This window comes from Rhinopithecus roxellana, chromosome 3 (genome assembly GCF_007565055.1).
Source record: "Rhinopithecus roxellana isolate Shanxi Qingling chromosome 3, ASM756505v1, whole genome shotgun sequence".
NCBI classification, from domain to species: domain Eukaryota; kingdom Metazoa; phylum Chordata; class Mammalia; order Primates; family Cercopithecidae; genus Rhinopithecus; species Rhinopithecus roxellana.
The window spans coordinates 125,094,499-125,117,414 of NC_044551.1; the positions used below are offsets into that span (position 1 = coordinate 125,094,499).

The 22,916-nt window shown below is 42.2% G+C and overlaps 1 protein-coding gene across 4 annotated transcripts in view; it reads left to right on the forward strand.

Moving 5' to 3' along the window:
• The window catches only part of NIM1K (NIM1 serine/threonine protein kinase), an 86,749-nt gene that overhangs the window by 61,785 nt on the left and 2,048 nt on the right, over window positions 1-22,916 (forward strand). For all 4 annotated transcript variants that reach the window (XM_030927949.1, XM_030927950.1, XM_030927951.1 and 1 more), the window contains one exon: window positions 20,889-21,157. In XM_030927949.1, coding sequence (XP_030783809.1) covers window positions 20,889-21,157 — 269 coding nt within the window. The remainder of the gene's footprint in view (window positions 1-20,888; window positions 21,158-22,916) is intronic.

Sequence of the window (22,916 nt, forward strand, 5' to 3'; positions counted from 1 at the left end):
AGGTGGTTGGGGCTTGATCATGGAAAATCTTTTTGGATATCTGGATTTTGTCATTTAGGTATTGGAAAGCTATTGAAGAGCTTTTTTTTTTTCTTTTTTCTTTTTTTCTTTTTTTTTTTTTTGAGATGGAGTCTTGTCCTGTCACCCAGGCTGGAGTGCAATGGCATGATCTCGGTTCACTGCAACCTCCGCCTCCCAGGTTCAAGTGATTCTCCTGCCTCAGTCTCCTGAGTAGCTGAGATTACAGGCACACGCCACCACAGTTGGCAAATTTTTTTTTGTATCTTTAGTAGAGATGGGGTTTCACCATGTTGATGAGGCTGGCCTCGAACTCCTGACCTCGTGATCTGCCCACCAGTCTCCCAAAGTGCTGGGATTACAGGCGTGAGCCACTGCACCCAGTCGTTGGGGAGCTTTAAGCAAGCCATTAATGCAAGTGATTCATATGATTTTATTTCAGTGCAGAATGTGAATTGGAGAGTAAGGAGAGTCAAGGAAGTCAGAAAAAAATGTTAGTCAAATGGTCCAGATGGATGATGATGTTCATCTCTACTAAGGAGAAGTGGCAGTGAGAATGGAGAGGAGGGGATGCATTTGAAAAATGTCTTAGGATATTGGAAAACCTTGTGATCAATGGCATGGGTGAGAGCAGGACGGGACATGGGAGAGGAAGAATTGATGATGACTCCCAGTTTCCAGTTTTAATGCCTTAACAGTAAATAATTACAGGAGAAGTGGATTTGAGAGTAAATATTTGGAAGCACTGACTTGGAGGTGTATGGAGTTCATGAAATGAATGGGTCTAGCAGCTTTATTGGAGCCCAAGAGAAAGTATGATACATAAAGATTTGCGGCTTAACAAACTCTGGGATGTAGTGAAAATCTTGGGAGTCCTAGTTATAAGCTCCTTGGTGTCAGATGTTTTATCACATTGATCCTTAAAATTCCTCCATGTGTGTTATAAATAATAAACCCTCGACAAATATTTGGTGATTAAGTTAGTATAACTTCTCATGAAAAGCCAGGAGTGGTGGAGGAAGAAATATTCAAGGGAGCAATGCATAGCAGCACCTTCTGGTAGGTGCTGTACGCTATGATTTCCCTGGAGGACAGGGCTGGAGCACGAACTCAGTCTGTAGCAGAGCTGCATAAAGATAGCCCAATGGTTTTGTCTTGTTTTGCTTTTTCTAGAGATGAAGTCTCAACTATGGTTGTCCAGGCTGCTCAAGAACTTCTGGGCTCAAGCAATCCTCCTGCCTCAGTTTCCTAAGTAGCATGGGGGACAGCTATGCACCACTGCACCTGGCTGCTCACTGGTTTTAAAAAAGTGATTCTCCCCTCTTGAATACATTCATTAAAACAGCAATTTGAAATTGTATTTTCTTACTTTAAAAATGGTTAGTGATTTTGGGAATTCACCCTAAAAATAAATCATATATTGGAAATACTATAATCAAAAAAAATGTTCATTGCTGTGTTATTTATAGTGTTGAGAGCTAGTAATATCTTATGGGATCCAATGATATAGGAATGGTCAAGTAAAGCATATACACTGGACAGAAGATTCCATAGCCATGAGAAATCATGATTATGAAGACTCTGTGGTAACATGGAAGATGGGCAGGACATGAGAGTAAGTGAAAAGCCAGGTGCAAATCGAGTGCACACTATGATGATAATACTCTGGGTTCTTCAGTGAGATTATTCATTCAGCAAATACTTGTTGAGCACCTACTATGCAACAGCCACTATTCTAGGGACTGGTGATACAGCAGTGAACAAAATAGACAGCAATTTCTGTCCTTATGGAACTTAACTCTAGTGAGAGAGAAGGCAGACAAAAATAAATGTGTAAAATATTTATTGTATTATGTAGTGATAAGTGATAAGAAAGAAAAGAGGGCCAGGCGTGGTCGCTCACGCCTGTAATCCCAGCACTTTGGGAGGCCAAGGCGGGCAGATAACGAGATCAAGAGATGGAGACCATCCTGGCCAACATGGTGAAACCACGATTGTACTAAAAATACAAAAATTAGCTGGGCATGGTGGTGTGCACCTTTAGTCTCAGCTACTTGGGAGACTGAGGCAGGAGAATCGCTTGAACCCAGTAGGGGGAGGTTGCAGTGAGCCAAGATCATGCAACTGCACTCCAGCCTGGTGACAGAGCCAGATTCCATCTCAAAAAAAAAAAAAAAAAAAAAAAAGAAAAGAAAAGGAAAGAGCAGGAGGGGAGATAGAAAGCATTGAGGACGACAGTTTTTAGATAAGTTGGCCAGGATAGCCTTGCTGAGAGGTGATATTTAAACTGAAAGAAATGAGGGAAATGGCTATGCATAGGGGAACTCCATCAAGCAGAAGGCATAGCAGGCGTAAGAGTGCCCAGATGGGAGATGCCTGCAGTACTCTTGAAATAGCTGAGGGGAAAGGGCAGAGAGTAACAGGGAACAGATTGTGGAAGACCAAGTTTGTCAAAGTAAGGAGTTTGGCTTTTCCTGGAATTTCGCAGGAGCCATCAGAGGGAACCAGCGAGTGACATGATCTGGCTTATGCTTTAACAGGATCACTCTGGCAGCTTTGTTGAAAATAGACACAGAAGGCAGAAAAGGAGAGATCAGTTAGAAGCCTATTGTATTAATCCAGGCAAGAGATAAAGGTGGTTTGAACTAGGAAGGTAGCAGTGGAATGCTGAGAAGTGGCTGGAGCTTGGTGGTATTTAAAAGGTTAAGGATAGCAAGACTTGCTAGCAGATTGAAAGTGGAATATAAAAGAGAATAGTCAAATACTCAAAAGGTTAGGTAAACACAAGAACAGTTTACATTGACTGCAATGGGGAAGATTGTAGGAGAAACAGGTTTGGGTCAGGAGAAATCAAGAGCTCAGTCTTGAGCATGTTATGTTTGACATGCCTATTACACATTTATGACACTACAGAGCAGACATTGTGAGTGCCTCCGTATCCCCTTGGGCCTTACTATTTCAGTGCTTGCAAGACTGACCTTCAACTGCTAGTCTCTCTGTCTCTCTGCCTCTGGGCTTTCTCTAGCCACTGGAGCCTACTCTGCATGTATGGTAGCCCAGAAATACAGAATGCACTTCCTGGTGGAGTGGCCAGCAACCACTGACTGGTAGGAGTTAATGTAAAAATACTCCAGTTCTCTCACTCGCCTAACAATGAAATTAAGGCATAACTCTTAGCAGAATTCACTGGACACTTGTTTAATAACACCCTCTGTGGGCTGCCTTTCTTGTCTCACTTCCCCATTCTTCTACTAGGGTTTTCTAGGATCACCTCCCTCATAAACTGCTTGCACTTGAACCTCTGCCTCAGAGTCTGGCTGTCGCCGAACCCAAACTAAGACAACACCCAAGTGGGCAGGATATTTATGCGTATGGAATCACCAAGGAGGTGATTGTAGAGAAGAAGTCTGAGGACTAAGCCTTCAGGTATCCAACACTGAAAAGGAGGCTAGGGAGATGAAAAGGAGGATAGGGAGTTGAAAATGAGGCTAGGGAGATGAAAAGGACACAGCTAAGGAGTCTTAAATGAAGTGGCGAGAAGTAGGAGAAAAACCAGAAGTGTGGGTTGTCCTAGAAACCAAGTGAAAAAGGTAATTTTAAGAGGAAGATTGAAGCCTGAGAACTGCTCACTGATTTTATCAATTTGGAGGTCATTGGTGACCCTGAGGAGGGCATTTTTAGTAGCGTTATCTCTTGGGTTCAAGAGAAGATAATGAGGGGATAATTGGAGACAGTAAAGTGACCAACTCTTTTTTTTTTTTTTTGAGACGGAGTCTCGCTCTGTTGTCCAGAGTTGGATGGACTGCTGTGGTGTGATCTCGGCTCACTGCAAGCTCCGCCTCCTGGGTTCAAGTGATTCTCCTGCCTCAGCCTCCTGAGTAGCTGGGACTACAGGTGTGTGCCACCACGCCCGGCTAATTTTTTGTATTTTTAGCAGAGACAGGGTTTCACCATGTTAGCAAGGGTGGTCTTGATCTCCTGACCCGCCTTGGCCTCCCCAAGTGCTGGAATTACAGGCGTGAGACACCGCGCCTGGCCTTGACCAACTCTTTAAAGGGGTTTTACTATAAAGAGAATGAGAGAAAGAGGTCTAATGCTAGAGGGGGAAGTGGAGTCAAGAGAGGCTTTTTTGTGATTTTTTTATAACTTTTTTTTTTTTTTGAGCCTGGCATGGTGGCACGTGCCTATAGTCCGCAGCTGTGCTGGGAGGATTGCTTGAGCCTAGGAGTTCAAATCTAGCTTGGGCAACATAGCCAGACCCTGTCTTTAAAACCAAAACACAAACCAAAAAAACCACACACATATAACCTTTTTATGTTTAGCATATATCAATACCAAAAAAGTATAAAAATCATAAGTATTCATTTCATAAGTATCCATGGGTAATATTCATTACCCATGGAAGCACCACCAACATCAAGACAGAGAACACTTCTGGTACTCAGAGCGCTGCCCCCACCTGCTTGTCATTCTCCATTCTATTCTCTACATCCTCATGTGTAACCACTATTCTGACTTCTAATACCACAGATTGCTTTTGACTGTTTTAAACTTTACATAATGGAATCATCCAATATGTATTCTTTTTCTTACTTCAATTGTCCAATTTTAAGTTTGTGACTACCATCCATACTATTTTATGTAGTTTAGATGTTTCATGCCCGTTGCCATATATACATTGGCATTCATTGTATGAATGTACCACAATTTATTTATCCATTCAACTGTTGATGATGTGACTAATTTCCAGTTTGGGGCTATTATGAATAATGTTGATGTGAACATTCTAGTACAAGTCTTTTGGTAAACTTTTTTTTTTTTTTTTTTTTTTTTTTTTGAGGCAGGATGTTGCTTTGTCACCCAGGCTGGAATGTGTGGCACAATCACAGCTCACTGCAACCTTGACTTTCTGTATTCGAGTGATCCTCCCACCTCAGCCTCTGGAGTAGCTGGAACCACAGGGGCATGCCATTATGCCTGGCTAATTTTTTAAATGTTTTGTAGATGTGGGGTCCTGCTCTGTTGCCCAGACTGGTCTCAAACTCCTGGGCTTGAGTGATCCTCTTGCCTCAGCCTCCCAGAGTGCTGGTATTACAGGTGTGAGCCACTGAGCCTGGCTTGTATGCATTTTTATTGGGGAATTTTTACTTATAAAATGGCATAGGTAGTGATGCCTAGAGCAGGTCATATCCAATTAATATCCCCTAGTAATTTTTGAAAATCATTTAATGTTTTTAATTTATCCCTACATATGGTTATTTTCTGTGGCACAATGGTAGTGTCATTTACTAAGGTCCCCAAGTAGGAGTAAGGAGTAGTAGTCTGAATTTTGTCAGGAGCTATAATTAAACCAGTGCAAGAAATTGAATATTGCAAGTGATCATAACATTGGAGTAATATTTCTTGAGTGGGGGCAGCACAAAATGTATCATCCGTATAGTGAATAATGTAGCACTGTGAAAATTTTTTGTGAGTAGGTTCAATTGCTTGCCCCACGTCTGGCAAATAGTTGGACTCTTTAACATGCCCTGTGGCAACACTTTCCAATGATAATGCTTAGCAGACTGCATGTTGTTTATGCAGGAATTGTAAATGCAAACTGTTCACAGTCTTGCTCAGTTAAAGGGATAGTAAAGAAACAGTCTTTTAAATCTATGACTATTAAAAGCCAATTTTGTGAATTATAGCAGGAGAAGGCAATCCTGGCTGTAATGCTCCCATAGGTTGTTTAATGAATTGATGGCTCCTAAGTCAGTTAACATTCTCCATTTACCTGATTTTTTCTTAATTACGAAAACTGAAGAATTCCAAGGGGAAAATGTAGGAGCTATGTACCTAATTGTATTCTAATTGTTTAGCAACTAATTTCTCTAAAGCCTCCAGTTTTTCTTTACTTAGCAGCCATTGTTTTATCCGAATTGGCTTATCTGTTAACTTTTTAAAGGTATAGATTCTGGAGGCTTAACAATGACCACCATCAAAAATTATTTCCTATCTTGGGTGGGAACTTTGTTTTTCCACTTGAAGCAGTTCTTCCAAACCTTGCAAATTTTTTTCTAGTCCCCTACCAGGGACATACCCCATTTCATGCATTGTATGTTGACTGAGGGCTGTATAATTGTTCTGGAATTAGAACTTGTGCTCCCCATTGTTGTAATAAATCTCTTCCCCATACATTTATAGGTACAGAAGTTATAATTGGTTGAATAGTCCCAGGTTGTCTGTTGGGTCCCTCACAGTGCAAAATATAACTACTTTGATATACTTCAGCAGCTATACCAACTCCAACTATGTTAAATTGAGTGGATTGAATTGGCCACGTGGATGGCCAGTGCTGTAGAGAAATGATTGAAATGTCCACTCCTGTATCTACCAAACCTTTAAATTTCTTTCCTTGACTAGTTATTTCACAGGTAGGATGTTTATCAGTAATTTGATTTACCCAATAAGCTGCTTTGCCTTGTTTGTGTTTCCAAATCCACCTGTTCGTTTGATTTCACTTTTTCCCATTCCCACATATGACACAACCAGGAGCTGTGCTATGCACTCTCCTGGCTCTGCTTTCCAGAGAACAGAAGTAGATATAACAATTTGAATTTCCCCATTATAATCTCAATCAATGATTCCTGTATGTATTTGTATGCCTTTTAAACTTAAACTAGACCTTCCTAAAATTAATCCTATTGTCCCCACTGGCAAGGGTCCACAGACTCCTGTTGGGACCTTTTGCAGGGGTTCCCCAAGCAGAAGGCTCACAGCTTTTGTGCAGCATAAATCTACTGTGGCACTACTGGCTGTGGCAGGGGACAGACATTGTACAGGGGTGAGGGAATGGCCTGAGCTGGAAATGCCCTGCTTTAGAACGGGGCCTGGGATGGGCCCCTCATGGCATTTCCTGAAATCGGGTTCCCTTCTTTATCAAACTTAGAGTGACACTGATTAGCCCAATATTTTCCTTTTTTACATTTTGGACATATTTCAGGTTCAACAGTATTCTTTTTTCCCCTATCTGGCAGCCTGACTTGCTGATTTTTTCTACATTCTTTTTTAGTATGACCATGCTTCCCACAGTTAAAACAAGCTCCAGGAAATGGAGTATTTCCTTTATCCACTCTCAGTCCTGCCATTGCCTGTGCCAACAAAGTAGCTATATGCAGATTACCTGCGATACCATCACAGGCCTTGATATTATCAACTAAATGTGCTTTCCATCTACTAGCTTGCAGAGCAGCCTGGCAATCAGGATTAGCATTGTTGAAAGCTAATAACTGCAGCACTATATCCTGAGCAGCCGAATCTGCAATCATCTTTTTAAGAGGCTCCTGTAACCGAACTATAAAATCAACATATGGTTCTCTTGGTCTCTGTGTTATAGCACTAAAGGAAGGGTATTGTTCCCCACCTGAAGTGATTTTTTTCCCCAAGCTCTAATGCACACCCCTCTAAGCTGTTCTATGGCATCATCCTGCATGACCAGTTTTGCATCTAAACCAGCCCAGCCACCAACCCCCAAAAGTTGGTGTGCAGTTATATTAATTTGAGGTTGGGCCTGGGCATTGAGACCAGCCTGAATGGAAGCTTCATCTGCCCACCATGTTTTAAATTGTAAGAACTGAGCAGGAGTTAGACAAGCTCGAGTAAGAGCATCCCAGTCAGTAGGAATCATCTCACTGGAAACAGTAACATTCTTTAACAGTCCCATTACAAAAGGAGAACCTGGTCCATACTGACTTATTGCTTATTTTAATTCTTTGGTAATTTAAAAGGAAAAGGCTCAAATGTAGATGTAATATTTCTCAGTTGATCTGGGGGATGTATTCTAACACGGAACTGCCAAGCCTCTAAATCACCCTCTTGTCTAGCTTGCTGAATTCCTGCCTGAATAGAACCATCGCTTGAGACGCTGCTTGAACAGTCACTAGGGCAATGACTTTTCGTCCAGTGTCCTCCAGAAAAGAAAGATCTGGGGGGTCATTTTCTTTAAAATATTAATGAGGGGATGCAGAAGGGTAGGGATGAACCTGTCCTTCCTTTGCCACTTTAGCTTTAGCTGGCAAATAAACATGCTCTGTAACCTCTTCTGTTACTTCTCTATACTCTCCATCCTCCTCATCAGTGTGAAAAAGTTCCAAGGTGAAAAGAACCAGACCCCAAGCCTGTCCCATTGTTACCCTGACACTTCTGAGCTCCCCTTCTTACTCACCACGGGGATTGCTTTAAGAATACTCAGGTGTCCTCCAGCTAGTTTTCCATTCCAGCTGTCACTCTGGCGACCCTTCGACCTGGATTCGAGCTCCCATGAATGGACGCCACTTGCCGAGACCAGCTTGGTCAGGGAGACCCTAACCCAGTGGTGCTAGAGGAATTAAAGAACACAAACAGAAATATAGAGGTGTGAAGTGGGAAATCAGGGGTCTCACAGCCTTCAGAGCTGAGAGCCCCAAACAGAGATTTACCCACATATTTATTAACAGCAAACCAGTCATTAGCATTGTTTATATAGATACTAAATTAACTAAAAGTATCCTTTATGGGAAATGAAGGGATGGACCAAATGAATGGAATAGGTTGGGCTAGTTAACTGCAGCAGGAACACAATCTTAAGACACAGATTGCTCATGCTATTGCTTGTGGCTTAAGAGTGCCTTTAAGCGGTTTTCTGCCCTGGGCAGACCAGGTGTTCCTTACCCTCATTCCCATAAACCCACAACCTTCCAGCTTGGGTGTTAGGGCCATTACGAATGTGTTACAGTGCTGCAGAGATTTTGTTTATGGCCAGTTTTGGGGCCAGTTAAACTTCCTGGCTAGATTTTGGGGGGTTTGCTCCCAACACTGGGTTGGAAATTCTTTTCTTTAAGAATGTTGAATATTGGCCCCCACTCTCTTCTGGCTTGTAGAATTTCTGCCAAGAAATCTGCTGTTAGTCTGATGGGCTTCCCTTTGTGGGTAACCCAACCTTTCTCTCTGGCTGCCCTTATCATTTTTTCCTTCATTTCAACTTTGATGAATCTGACAATTGTGAGTCTTGGAGTTGCTCTTCTCGAGGAGTATCTTTGTGGCATTCTCTGTATTTCCTGAATTTGAATGTTGGCCTGCCTTGCTATGTTGGGGAAGTTCTCCTGGATAATATCCTGAAGAGTGTTTGCCAACTTGGTTCTGTTCTCCCTGTCACTTTCAGGTACACCAATCAGATGTAGATTTGGTCTTTTCACATAGTCCCATATTTCTTGGAGGCTTTGTTCATTTCTTTTTACTCTTTTTTCTCTAAACTTCTCTTCTTGCTTCATTTCATTTATTTGATCTTCAATCACTGATACCTTTTCTTCCACTTGATTGGATCAGCTACTGAAGCTTGTGCATGCATCACATAGTTCTCGTGCTGTGGTTTTAGCTCCATCAGGTCATTTAAGGTCTTCTCTATGCTGTTTATTCTAGTTAGCCATTTGTCTAATCTTTTTTTGAGGTTTTTAGCTTCTTTGTGATGGATTCGAACATCCAATCAGAAGTTTCTTATTACTGATTGTCTGAAGCCTTCTTCTCTCAACTCATCAAGGTCATTCTCCATCCAGCTTTGTTCCATTGCTGGCAAGGAGCTGCATTCCTTTGAAGGAGAAGAGGCACTCTGATTCTTAGAATTTTCAGCTTTTCTGCTCTGGTTTCTCCCCATCTTTGTGGTTTTATCTACCTTTGGTCTTTGATGATGGTGATGTACAGATGGGGTTTTGTTGTGGATGTCCTTTCTGTTTGTTAGTTTTCCTTCTAACAGTCAGGACCCTCAGCTGCAGGTCTTTTAGAGTTTGCTGGAGGTCTACTTCTGACCTGTTTGCCTGGGTATCACCAGCAGAGGCTGCAGAATAGCAAATATTGCAGAATAGCAAATGTTGCTGCCTGATTCTTCCTCTGGAAGCTTCTTCTCAGAGCAGCACCTGGCTGTATGGGACATCAGTTGGCCCCTACTTGGAGGTGTCTCCCAGTTAGGCCATTCGGGTTCAGGGACCCACTTGAGGAGGCAGTCTGTCCGTTCTCAGATCTCAAACTCTGTGCTGGGAGACCTGCTACTCTCTTCAAAGCTGTCAGACAGGGATGTTTAAGTCTGCAGAAGTTTCTCTACCTTTTGTTCACCTATGCCCTGCCCCCAGAGGTGGAGTCTACAGAGGCAGGCAGGCCTCCTTGAGCTTCGGTGGGCTCCACCTAGTTCAAGCTTCCCAGCTGCTTCGTTTACCTAGTCAAGCCTCAGCAATGGTGGACTCCCCTCTCCCAGCCTCACTGATGTCTTGCAGTTCCATCTCAGACTGCTGTGCTAGAAGTGAGTGAGGCTCCATGGGCATGGGACCCTCTGAGCCAGGCACAGGATATAATCTCCTGGTGTGCCATTTGCTAAGACCTTTGGAAAAGTGCAGTATTAGAGTGGGAGTGTCCTGATTTTCCAGGTGCCATCTGTCATGGCTTCCCTTGGCTAGGAAAGGGAATTCTCTGACCCCTTGCACTTCCTGGGTGAGGCGATGCCCTGCCCTGCTTCGGCTCACATTCTGTGGGCTGCACCCACTGTCCCACAAGCCCCATGGGATTAACCTGGTACCTCAGTTGGAAATGCAGAAATCACCCATCTTCTGCATCTCTTACGCTGGGAGCTGTAGACTGGAGCTGTTCCTATTTGGCTATCTTTGAACCTTCCCCATGACTTGCATATGTTAAACCTTCCCTCTGTCTCTGGGACAAAGCCCATTGGATCATGATGTATTATCTTTTTGATTTGCTGTTGGATTCTGTTTGCTGGTATTTTCTTGAGGACTTTTGCATCTATGTTCATCAGGAATATTGATCTGTAGTTTTCTTTTTTCTTATGTCATTTCCTGGGTTTGGCACAGGGTGATACTGGCTTCATAGAATGAGTTTGGGAGGATTCTCTCTTTCTCAATCTTTTTGAATAGTTTCAGTAGGATTGGTTCCAATTCTTCTTTGACTGCCTGGTAGAATTCAGCTATGAATCCATCTGGCCCTAGGCTTTTTTGTTCTTGGCAATTTTAATCAGTAAATTTTACTTATTCAGTCTCACTGCTTGTTATTTGGTCTGTTCAGGATTTCTATTTCTTCCTGATTTAATCTGGGAGGGTTGTAAATTTCCAGGAATTTATCCGTTTCTTCTGTTTTTTAGTTTGTGTGAATAGAGGTGTTTATAGTAATCTCAAATGATCTTTTGTATTTCTGTGGCATTGGTTGTAATGTCTCTATTTTCATTTCTAATTGAACTTATTCAAAACTTCTGTCTCCTTAGTTAATGTAGTTAATTGTCTATCAATTTTGTTTATCTTTTCAAAGAACCAGCTTTTTGTTTTACTAATCTTGTGTAATATTTTTGTTTTAATTTCATTTATTTCTGCTCTGGTCTTTGTTATTTCTTTTCTTCTCTAGCTTTGGGTTTCTTTTGTTCCTGCTTATTTAGTTCCTTGAGGTGCAGAGTTGGGGTGTCAAGTTGTGACCTTTCAGACTTTTTGATGTAGGCATTTAGTACTATAAACTTTCCTCTTAGCACCACTTTTGCTGTATCTCAGAAGTTTTGATAACTGTGTCATATTATCATTCATTTCAAGTAATTTTTAAATTTTCATCTTGATTTCATTGTTAACCCCAAAATTAAACAGGAGCAGATTGTTTAACTTCCATGTATTTGTATAGTTTTGAGAATTCATTTTGGAGTTGGTTTCTAGTTTATCCTACTCTGGTCTGAGAAGATTCTTGATATGATTTTGATTTTTAAAAATTATTGATACTTGTTTTGTAGCCAATCATATGGTCTATCTTGTAGTATATTCCATGTGCTGATGAGAAGAAAGTATATTCTATAGTTCTTGGGTCAGATGTTCTGTAAATATCTGTTAGGTCTATTTGTTTTAGACTATTGTTTAAGTCCATTGTTTCTTTGTTGACTTTCTGCCTCGATGGTCTGTCTAGTGTTGTCAGTGGGGTCTTGAAGTATCCCACTATTATTGTGTTGCTCATTATCTCTTTCTTTAGGTCTAGTAGTAATTGTTTTATGAATTTTGGAGCTCCATAGTTAGGTACACATATATTTTGGATTACAATATTCTCTTGTCAGATTAATCCTTTTATCATTATATACTTGTAACCACCTAACAGGTTCTTTCTGCCCACTGCACAAGCAAAATCAGTTCATGGCATTGTGGTGAAGAAAGAGTTTGATGCAAGGCCAGTCATGCCACGTGGTCAAACCAGGATGGAGTTATTACTCAAATCAATCTCATCAAAGGCTTGTACATTAGGGGTCTTTCAAAGACAGTTTGGGGGAAGGGATTGGGCTGACCAGACCAGGGGCTTACTGCTAATTGTTTGGGTTGGAGATGAAATCACAGGGAGTTGAAGCTGTCCTCTTATGCTGAGTCATTTCTGTGGGACCACAGGAGTGGTTGGTGGGTCCATATGGGTCCAAGTGAAGCCATCTGTGTCAGACATGCAAAAAACCTGAAAAGATATCTCGAAAGGCTAACTTAGGTTCTATAATAGTGATGTTATCTGCATGAGTAATTGGGGGAGTTGCATATCTTGTGACCTCTGGAATAATGGCTGGCTATCATTTACATCCACACCTTAGCAGATTTCAGGCTCTTCTCCTCCTCCTAAGTCTGGTGGTCTCTCATTAGCTTTACAAAGGTGGTTGAGTTTTGGGAAAGATTATTATTATTTAAACTACAAATTAAATGTCTCCCAAAGCTAGCCAAGCCTAAGCCCAGGAATAATTAAGGCAGTTTGAAGGCTAAAGGCAAGAGGGAGGTTGGTAGATCAGATCTCCCCCACTGCCATAATTCTCTCAGTGACATAATTTTTGCAAAGGTGGTTTTATAATGACCTTCTTTGTCTTTTTCTTTTTTAACTATTGTTGGTTTAAAGTCTGTTTTATTTGATATAAGAATAGCTACTCCTAGCCAGGCACAGAGGCTCATGCCTGTAAATCCCAGCACTTTGGGAGGCTGAGGCAGGTAGATCACCTGAAGTCAGGAGTTCAAGACCAGCCTGACAAAGATGGTGAAACCCCATCTCTACTAAATTTACAAAAAAATTAGCCAGGCATGGTGGTGGGCACTTGTAATCCCAGCTACTGGGGAGGCTGAGGCAGGAGAATTGCTTGAACCTGGGAGGCAGAAGTTACAGTGAGCCAAGATTGCACCTTGCATTCCAGCCTGGGCAACAAAGTGAGACTTCATCTCAAAAAAAAAAAAAAAAAAAGAAAGAAAATAAAAAAAAAAAGAAAAGAACAGCTACTTCTACTAGTCTTTGGTTTCCATATACACAGAACATCTTTTTCCACCCCTTTACCTTGAGTCTATGTGAATCCTTATGCATTAGATGAGTCTCTTGAAGACAGCAGATATTTGGTTTGTGATATTTTATCCATTCTGTCAATCTGTATGTTTTAAGTGGAATATTTATGCCATTTATGTTTAATATTAACATTGAGATGTAAGGTACAATTCTAGTCATCATGTTGATTATTACCTGGATCCGTGTGTGTGTGTGTGTGTGTGTGTGTGTGTGTGTGTGTTATTGTTTTATAGGTCCTGTGAGTTTTATGCTTTCAAGAGGTTCTATTCTGATGCATGTCAACTTCCAAGATTTAGAACTCCTTTTAGAATTTTGTGTGTGACTGGTCTAGTAGTGACAAATTCCTTCATCATTTGCTTGTCTGCAAAAGACTTTATTTCTCCTTCATTTATGAAACTTAGTTTTGCTGGATACAAAATTCTTGACTGACACTTATTCTGTTTAAGGAGGCTAAAGATTGGACCACAATCCCTTCTGGCTTGTAAGATTTCTGCTGAGGGGAAGATTTTTTATCAATGGCATAAATGTGTGATGATGGAAACAATCCGTGGGAAGAGAAAATCAATGATGCAGGAGAGAAGAAAAAAAAAATTTTTGGAGGGCTGCTCTTTAGTATATGAGAGTAGATGGAATCTATTCAACATATAAAGGAGTCTTAACTAGGCCTTAGATAAGAGTAGGAATTGTTTATCCAAAGTAAAAGGAAGGACGACAGATTCAGGTAGGTTGGAAGACATGGTGGGAAGGACTTGAGGAAATTCTCCTCTATTGCTTACTTTACTCAATAAAGTAGGAAGCAAGGTTACTAGCTATGAGTGAGGAGTGGAAGAAGGCATTAGAGACTTGATGAGAGAAAAGAAGCCATGAAAGAGTTATCCAAAAGTGTGTGAGGTTTATTGGACTAGGGAAAGAATGTCTGTCAGGAGCTTTAGAGGGCCACCTGAGGTTAGTGATCAGAAATTCAAAGTGAGACAAGCCATTATTCAACAGCATGGGTGCAGGCAGAGAGCAGTGGGAAGCTGGATTTAACCAGAGTCATGGCTTAGCAAAGTGAACACAACAACCTGGGAGAGAGACAGGGAAACTTAGGGACTGCCCAAAGGCATTATAACATTAATAGAGATCCTCTTCCAGTGAATGTCACCAGCCTCTCAGTTGCTCAACTGAGAAACCTTGACCTTTTCCTCAACCCCTAACACCCAAACACCAAGTCCTATTGATTTCACTTCCTAAATATCTCCTCCTTTCCTCATTGGATTAAGCTACTGTAATTTGTCTTCATGTTTATATCATTTCCCCCATAGCAGCCAGAGGTGATGTTTCAGAAATTGCAAGCCTGATCATGTAACTCCTTGCTTACAAGTTTCCAACAGCTTCTTACTGCCTTTAATGTGAAATGACTCACAATACCTTGGCTATGGCCAACTCTCCTGCCTCTTTTTTGGCTTATATTTTTCCTTCTTCCCCATATGCCAGCCCTACTCTCTTCTTTCAATTCTTCAAAGTCAATCATCTCTGAGGGTGCATATACCCCCAGAAGATGCCCAAGATGATTCACTGGGATGAGGGAAAAAATATTAGAACTTCCTTCTATATTTATTTGTGATTATATACTTTTAATTTCTGTGATTATATATATTGAAAATGTGTAAACCAGTAGTACATGGATACACTTTATAAATACATATACATATATTAGAGTAGTGCTCAAAAATGTTTTATTATGCACATGCAGTTGTAAGAATATGTACAGAGACCACATGGACCATTTACCCAGTTTCACACAAACTTGCATCTTGCAAAACTATGGTCATAACCTTGATATTAATATTGATTTAATTCACAGATCTTATTAAGATTTTCCCAGTTCTTGTATTCATGCGTGAGTACGTATTTTAACTCTATGGAATGTTATCACATAAATAAGTTGTTATATTCACCACCACAGTAAAGATACAGGACAAGTCCATTATTACAAGGGTGCTTCAAGTGGCTCTTCTATAGCCACCTCCTAACCCCCATACCCTGTCCCTGACTCCTGCCCACCACTAATCTGTTCTCCATTTCTATAATGTTGTCATTTCAAGAAAATTATATACAAGAAATCATGCAGTAGTAACCTTTTAGGATTGGCATTTTTCACTCACCATACTTCTTGGGCAATTCATCTAAGCTGTTGTATCAATAGTTGGTTCATTTTTATTGCTGAGTGGTATTCCATGGATGAAGGTACCACAATTTGCTTAACCATTTGTAGATTATTTCCAGTTTGGAGCTATTATCCATAAAACAACTAATGATGTTGAATATTAAAAAAATGTTTTATTGACAAAGGAAGACAATCAAAAAAGCTTGTAGACCATAACCCTAATGTTTCAGGTCTTTCCTACCTCAAGATCTTCTGTCTTGGCCGGGCGTGGTGGCTCAAGCCTGTAATTCCAGCACTTTCGGAGGCCGAGATGGATGGATCATGAGGTCAGGAGATCGAGACCATCCTGGCTAACACGGTGAAACCCCGTCTCTACTAAAAAATACAAAAACTAGCTGGGCGAGGTGATGGGCGCTTGTAGTCCCAGCTACTTGGGAGGCTGAGGCAGGAGAATGGCGTAAACCCGGGAGGCGGAGCTTGCAGTGAGCTGAGATCCGGCCACTGCACTCCAGCCTGGGTGACAGAGCAAGACTCCGTCTCAAAAAAAAAAAAAAAAAAGAAAAAAAAGATCTTCTGTCTTACCCATCTCTCCTTTTAGAACCTCTCCCTACTTTTCTCTAGCTAACTCTTGAACTCCAGAGAAAGTGTTAAAAGTCTTCCCTAACCCCCAGACCAGGGGTACCTCCACCTGTTTTATGCCCCCAATGCCCCTGGCACTTTCCCCCCTAAGCCCACTGTACCTGATATTTTCTATCTGCCCCTCCAGATCTACTCTTCACCCTTCTTCATTCTGCTCTCAGCCCAAGACTACAACAAATCTCCTTAGTCCTCTAGGTTCCAGTTGACTTTGATCTCTAGGGAGCCTTTGCAGGGGAAGGAAGGAGAGGGAGGGCCTAATCTTATTCCCCCAGCCCCTCACTGTAAGGCTGACTCAGGAAACTTGTGTGTCTATAAGGAAAGCCTCAGCTTCCCTCTACACAACACTATCTTCCTAGGTTTTAATATCTGCTCTCTTCCCTTTGTCCCCTTGGTCCTGTAGATGTATTTTGCTTGGTCTAATCTAGGTTTTAAAATTTGAAATAGTTGTCGACACTTAATAATGGGAAGATGTTGCATAAAATTTCAGATGTCTGGCTTCTCCTGAAAAGAAATCAGAAGAAGGTTTGACAACACTGAGCCTGCATTCCAAATAGTAACCAAATAGTGTGGCCTTGAGTAGAGCCACCCCTTCCACTGGGGCAGCTACTCTTAAGGATTCACCATCACCAGTGACTCCCTGTTGCATACAATAATCTTGCTTTGCTATTACCACCCTGGCACTGGGAGTCATGGTTTAAAGAATGTGTTGCCTGCTAGGTAGGACCTGTGTCAGACTTCTCATCAGATTTGGAGAAAGGGCATGGCTGGCCTCTCCCATCTGTCTACTTTACTCTCTCTCCCCTTGCACCACCTACAGCATCCTCTCTCTGGGATTTCTATCATTCTATCATCCCTTCCTAGACCCCACTTGCTCCCAGGCTTGCTGCTCCTCTCCGCACTTCTCACACCCTGCCAGAGTGCTTTTTTTTTTTTTTTTTGAGACAGAGTCTCACTCTGTCACCCAGGCTAGAGTGCAGTGGCGCAATCTCAGCTCACTGCAACCTCTGCCCCCTGGGTTCAAGCAATTCTCCTGCCTCAGCCTCGCAAGTAGCCAGGAATACGGGCAGCTGCCACTGTGCCTGGCTAATTTTTTGTATTTTTAGTAGAGGCAGGGTTTCAATTTCACCGTCTTGACTAGACTGGTCTTGAACTCTTGACTTCATGATCCACATGCCTCGGCCTCCCAAAGTGCTGGGATTACAGGTGTGAGCCATCACACCTGGCCCAGAGTGTCCTTCTTAAATGGGACTCAGATTACAACCCTCTCTCTTAAAACCTTGCTAGGTTTTCTCATTGCCCTATTGTTAAAGCCTGCATTTCTAAAGCAATCTCCTGGCTTATCTAACCTTTACCTACTACCAGGCTGATCTGGGGCCACTCCTCCTCATTCTGCTTTTCCAGAACAGTGGGTTCCTCAAGCACACACCTTATGTCTCACCTGGGCAGCATACTTGCCAAGCTCCTGGGCCAAGTATGAGGCCTCTCTCCTCACTTCCTGGTCACAACCTAAGTGCCCTTACCCAGATAGTGCCTTTCCATTCTCTGTCTGTATCTCTTCCTAATAGGTGCTATACTTGTAAGAAGGGATTTTTTTTTTCAGTCTTTCTGTCATTGGACTGTGAGAACAGTGTTCATCTTTTTCACTGCGTGATTTATAGTAGGTGCTCATTGAACATTTATTGAAAGAGCAGATTTAGAGATCTAGCTCTTCATGGAATAGCAGTTTCTACCACTTAGTGACAATGTGGAATACCAGGGCTTCTAAAGTGTTTAGTGTGATCATACATTTATGCTATGACGCCTGCCTGTAGGGTGATTGCACATGAGGTGAGGCCATCGAGGCACCTACGGCAGAGGATTTAAGGAAGCTTTCACCCTTACAATGCCTCTCCTGCCACACTCTAGACCTGGCTCTGGGAGGGAAGGCTTTGCTAAGAACCATGAAAGGAAAAGAGAAAAAGAAAATTAAGATGGTGCTAAAGGGAGATTTGTGATGGCAGCCTGACACCCACCACCTGATTCTTGAACACTCACTATGGATAGAATGGTGTATGGTGGCCACAGGGAGGAGAGGGCAGCAGAATGATGATACCTTAACTGACACCTGAGTATGTGATGGGAGAACTGAGGAGAAGCAGGGGGTTCTTCTACAGGAAATCGAAGGGTGGAATTCATTATTCTAGCCCTTAAAACAACAGCTTACCCAACAGGTTACACAAAACCAGGTTTCTGTTTCAGATAAACAGGTAAAGGAACTCTTAATCCTAAAGACTGAAAAGTAGAAAAGAAAGGGAAGAAGAGTGCCCCAGGATTGCCATTGCAGGTTCTTTTGCTGGGGCTGATTGCCAGCTGAGATTATTCAAACCCCAGAGCAAACATTCTGCTCCTGCTCCCGTAGAGCCACCCTCCTGCTGTTCAGTATTGCCTCCTGCGATAAAGGGCTGGCTCAGCAGACACCAGTGAACCCTATTTCCATTCCAGAAGCCCCAGTGGACCTACTTTAATGTACCAATAACACTCCTATTTTAATCTAGCTGTATCTATTTTCGTGCTAATAATCACAGTGCCAAAGTTCTTTAAAGCAGTTATTTTGTAAGTAGGTCAAACAGGTACTTTGGGATCCTGTTCTGTCTGTTTACTGGCCGGGTAACCTCTTTGTTATCTAATTCAAAGTCCGGTACAGTTTGAACCAAAACAAAAAATGAATGATGTTTCACTTGTAGTCAAGATTCATTCATTTTCTAAAATTAATCATTTTCATTACACAATAAGTCTATATTCATGACAAAAAAATAGAAAATACAAATAAGCAAAACTAAATTGAAAGGAAAACCATCTGTGATTTGCCAATTAGAAAATCTCTATTCTAAACATTTTGGTAAATATGCTACCAGATTTTTATCTATGCAAATGTGTATTTGTATTTTTCCTCACTTGTATATTGAACACCTTTTCATGTTAATAAATTAGTTAGCATCATTATTTTTGATAGCTTCATGGTGTGCCATTATAAAATTAGATGTACCACACTTTAAGTATCTCTCTTGCTGGATACTTAACTTATTTCCAATATCACAGAAATCTTTTTATACATGCATCCTTGTACATGCATCAGATTCTTTAAGATTGCCAAAGGTGAAGTGGTTGGGTCCCAGGGTGCAACTGTTTTTTAGCATTTCAATACATAATACCAAAGTACAGTCCAGAACCATTGTACCAACTAATGCTCTCACCAGCAGCACATTGCAGTGTTGATTTCCTCCTGGTCTCACCAGCACTCTGTCAACACTGGGTACTGGTGCGTCATGTACATGACATTATATTCCAGGCACTGAGAGTGAATTAAAACAGTTCATGTTGGGAATGGGGCAAGAGAGGGAGATAAACAAGGGAGTTGACATCTACAGACCAGTTAGCTGAGATGACAGTACATTAGAGCTCCAAATGCACAGAATCTGAACATCATGTTCATCCTAGGACAAGTGTTACAGAGGCTTCCTGAAGAGGTTCATTCTGAGGCTCACCTTGAAGGATCATCAGGAGTTAATGATGAGTGTATGAAGCCATTCTCGCATTTTTATAAAGAGATGCCTGAAATTGAGTAATTTTTTTTTTTTTTTTCTGAGACGGAGTCTTTCTTTGTCACCTAGACTGGAGAGCAGTGGCGCGAACTCGGCTCACTGCAGCCTCTGCCTCCCCAGGTTCAAGCGATTCTCCTACCTCAGCCTCCCGAGAAATCAGCTGGGATTACAGGCATCTGCCACCAGGCCTGTCTAATTTTTGTATTTTTAGTAGAGATGGGGTTTCACCATGTTGGCCAGGCTGGTCTCAAACTCCTGTCCTCATGATCCTCCCGCCTTGGCCTCCCAAAGTGCTGAGATTACAGGTGTGAGCTGCCGCGCCCAGCCAAAATTGAGTAATTTATGAGAAAAAACTGTTTTATTAGCTCATGATTCTGCAGGCTGTACAGGAAGCATGGTGGCATCTGCTTCTATAGAGGCCTCAGGAAGCTCCAATCATGGTGGAAGGTGGAAGGCATATCACACTGTGAAAGCAGGAGCGAGAGTCAGGGGAATATGCCACAAGATCCCATCACTTTTAAAGAACCAGATCTCATGTGAACTCAGAGCGAGAGCTCACTTATCACTAAGGAGATGGCCCATGCCATTCGTGAGACATCGGTGCCCATGACCCAAACACCTCCGACCAGACCCCACCTCCAACAGTGGGGATTACATTTCAATGAGATTTGGTTGGGGACAAATGTCCAAACTATATCGATGAGTAAAGAACAAGAGTAAGGAACAGGGAAGCAGTGATGGAGAGAATGATCCAGGTAGAGAAAAGTTTCCAGGCATGAATGTCCAGCACCTTTTCAGGGAGCAACAAAAAGTTCTGTAATGGTTGCAATAAAGGGTGCATGGGATGTTGGGGATAGCGGACAGGAATGATGGACAGTGAGGCTGATGAGATGCACTGGGTCTCATCAAGAAGTGTCCTCCGGGCTTAGCAAAGGAGCTCTAATTTTATCTGGAAACTTTCCTTGGGAGGCAGGATTTGGCATCAAAACCTGTGTGTGGAAGACTTACACTGATCCAAGGGAAGAGCACTGATGCTGGGCTCAAGCATTGCTTTGTCATTCCCTGATGAGCTCTGTGAGCTTGAGAATGTGTCTAGTAAAGGAAAGGAGCTGATCCAGGTCCTCTTGAATTCTGGCACAGTTTTTAACTTTTTTTCCTTGCAGAAAAGGTGGCCATTAAGATCCTGGACAAGACCAAGTTAGACCAGAAAACCCAGAGGCTACTATCCCGAGAAATCTCCAGCATGGAAAAGCTGCACCATCCCAACATCATCCGCCTTTACGAAGTCGTGGAGACCCTATCCAAGCTGCACTTGGTGATGGAATATGCAGGGGGTGGGGAGCTGTTTGGAAAAATTAGCACTGAGGGGAAGCTCTCTGAACCAGAAAGCAAGCTCATCTTCTCCCAGATTGTGTCTGCCGTGAAGCACATGGTGAGCAGGGGTGACGAGTGAGAACCTTGTTCCCATTCCACTGATATTGGGAGAACAGGGCTTTAGGTTACCAAGCCTCAAGTGTCCCAGAGGGCTTTTGTCCTACAAAGCAGACAGTAGTCCCTTCTGGGAGTCAGAAGTCTGGCTGGGATCATGCTCCTTGCCTGTGAAGCAATATCCAGGGATGTCCAGTTACACCTCAACCTCCTAGCTTCTGCAGACGTTGGCAGGACTCACTGGGAGCCACTGATGAACATCGCCTACTCCCTGGCCATACCCATTTCTCCAACCTCATCTTCCACTATCTGGATAGCTGGCTCCTCACTGCTTCTTGGTTTTGCTTTCCTATTTCTGTCTAGGATGCCCTCATATGACATCTCACATTCTAAATCCTATTCATACTTCATGCCCAGCTCAGTTCATTCTCTCTCTCTCTCTCCCGCCTCCCCCCTCCATGTGTGTGTATGTGAGAGAGAGATGTTCTTCAATCTCACATCAGTAATACTGATCTTTTGCCTTCAGTAAGATCCCCTAGCTCTTATTGCCTCTGTGCCCAGTAGATTAACACTTGGTTCTGTCTTCCTTCCTTCCTACTTTCCTTCCCTCCTTCCCTCCTTCCTTCCTTCCTTCCTTCCTTCCTTCCTTCCTTCCTTCCTTCCTTTCTCTTTCTCTTTCTTTCTTTCTTTCTCTTTCTTTCTTTCTTTCTTTCTTTCTTTCTTTCTTTCTTTCTTTCTTTCTTTCTTTCTTTCTTTCCTTTCTTTCTTTCTCTTTCTTTTTCTTTCTTTCTCTCTTGTTTCTTTTTCTTTCTCTTTCTTTTTCCTTCCTTCCTTTTTCTTTCTTTCTCTCTCTCTTTCTTTCTTTTCTTTTCTTGCCTTTCTTTCTTGTTTCTTTCTTTCTCTCTCTCTCTCTCTCTCTCTTTCTTTCTTTCTTTCTTTCTTTCTTTCTTTCTTTCTTTCTTTCTTTCTTTCTTTCTTTCTTTCTTTCTTTTTCTTTCTCTTTCTTTCTTTTTTTTTTAGACAGTATTGCTCTGTTACCCAGGATGGAGTGCAGTGGCATGATCCTGGCTCACTGCAACATCCGCCTCCTGGGTTCAAGCAATTCTCCTGCCTCAGCCTCCCAAGTAGCTGGGATTATGGGCATGTGCCATGATGCCTGGCTGATTTTGTATTTTTGATAGAAATGAAGTTTCACCATGTTGGTCAGGCTGGTCTCAAACTCCTGACCTCAAGTGATCCACCTGCCTCGGCTTCCCAAGGTGGTGGGATTACAGGCGTGAGCCACCGTGCCTGGTTGGTTGTGTCATTCTTATTTTAGTTCTTTGGTTACCGCTTTAGAGAAATCTGGACTCCTAATGCACACTCTATAGTTCCCCCAAGAACTGGCTCTTTTGCTGCCTCCTTATTTTTGGCCATATTGCTGGCCATACAGGAGGAACCTGACTTGCAGACCTGACTATCACTTTTACTACCAAAAGTTTTGGTCAGTCACCCTCTTTACTCAGATCCCAGTTGAATGGATCTGTCAGAAAAGAGATACTTGTCTAGGGTCTATATTAGTTGAGAGGCTATTTGTAATTCGCTTCTCGGCCTGCATGGTTGTGGGAGCAAGAACGGGATCAGTGAGTCACAGTGAACCCCATTATATGCCAGGCACTGAAAAAGTCAAATAAAACAGTCCATGCTGGCAATGGGGCAAAAGAGGAAGAATTTGCAAGGGAATTCATGATGTAGAGGGCCCAAAATAGCAGTAGGGAAGGAGA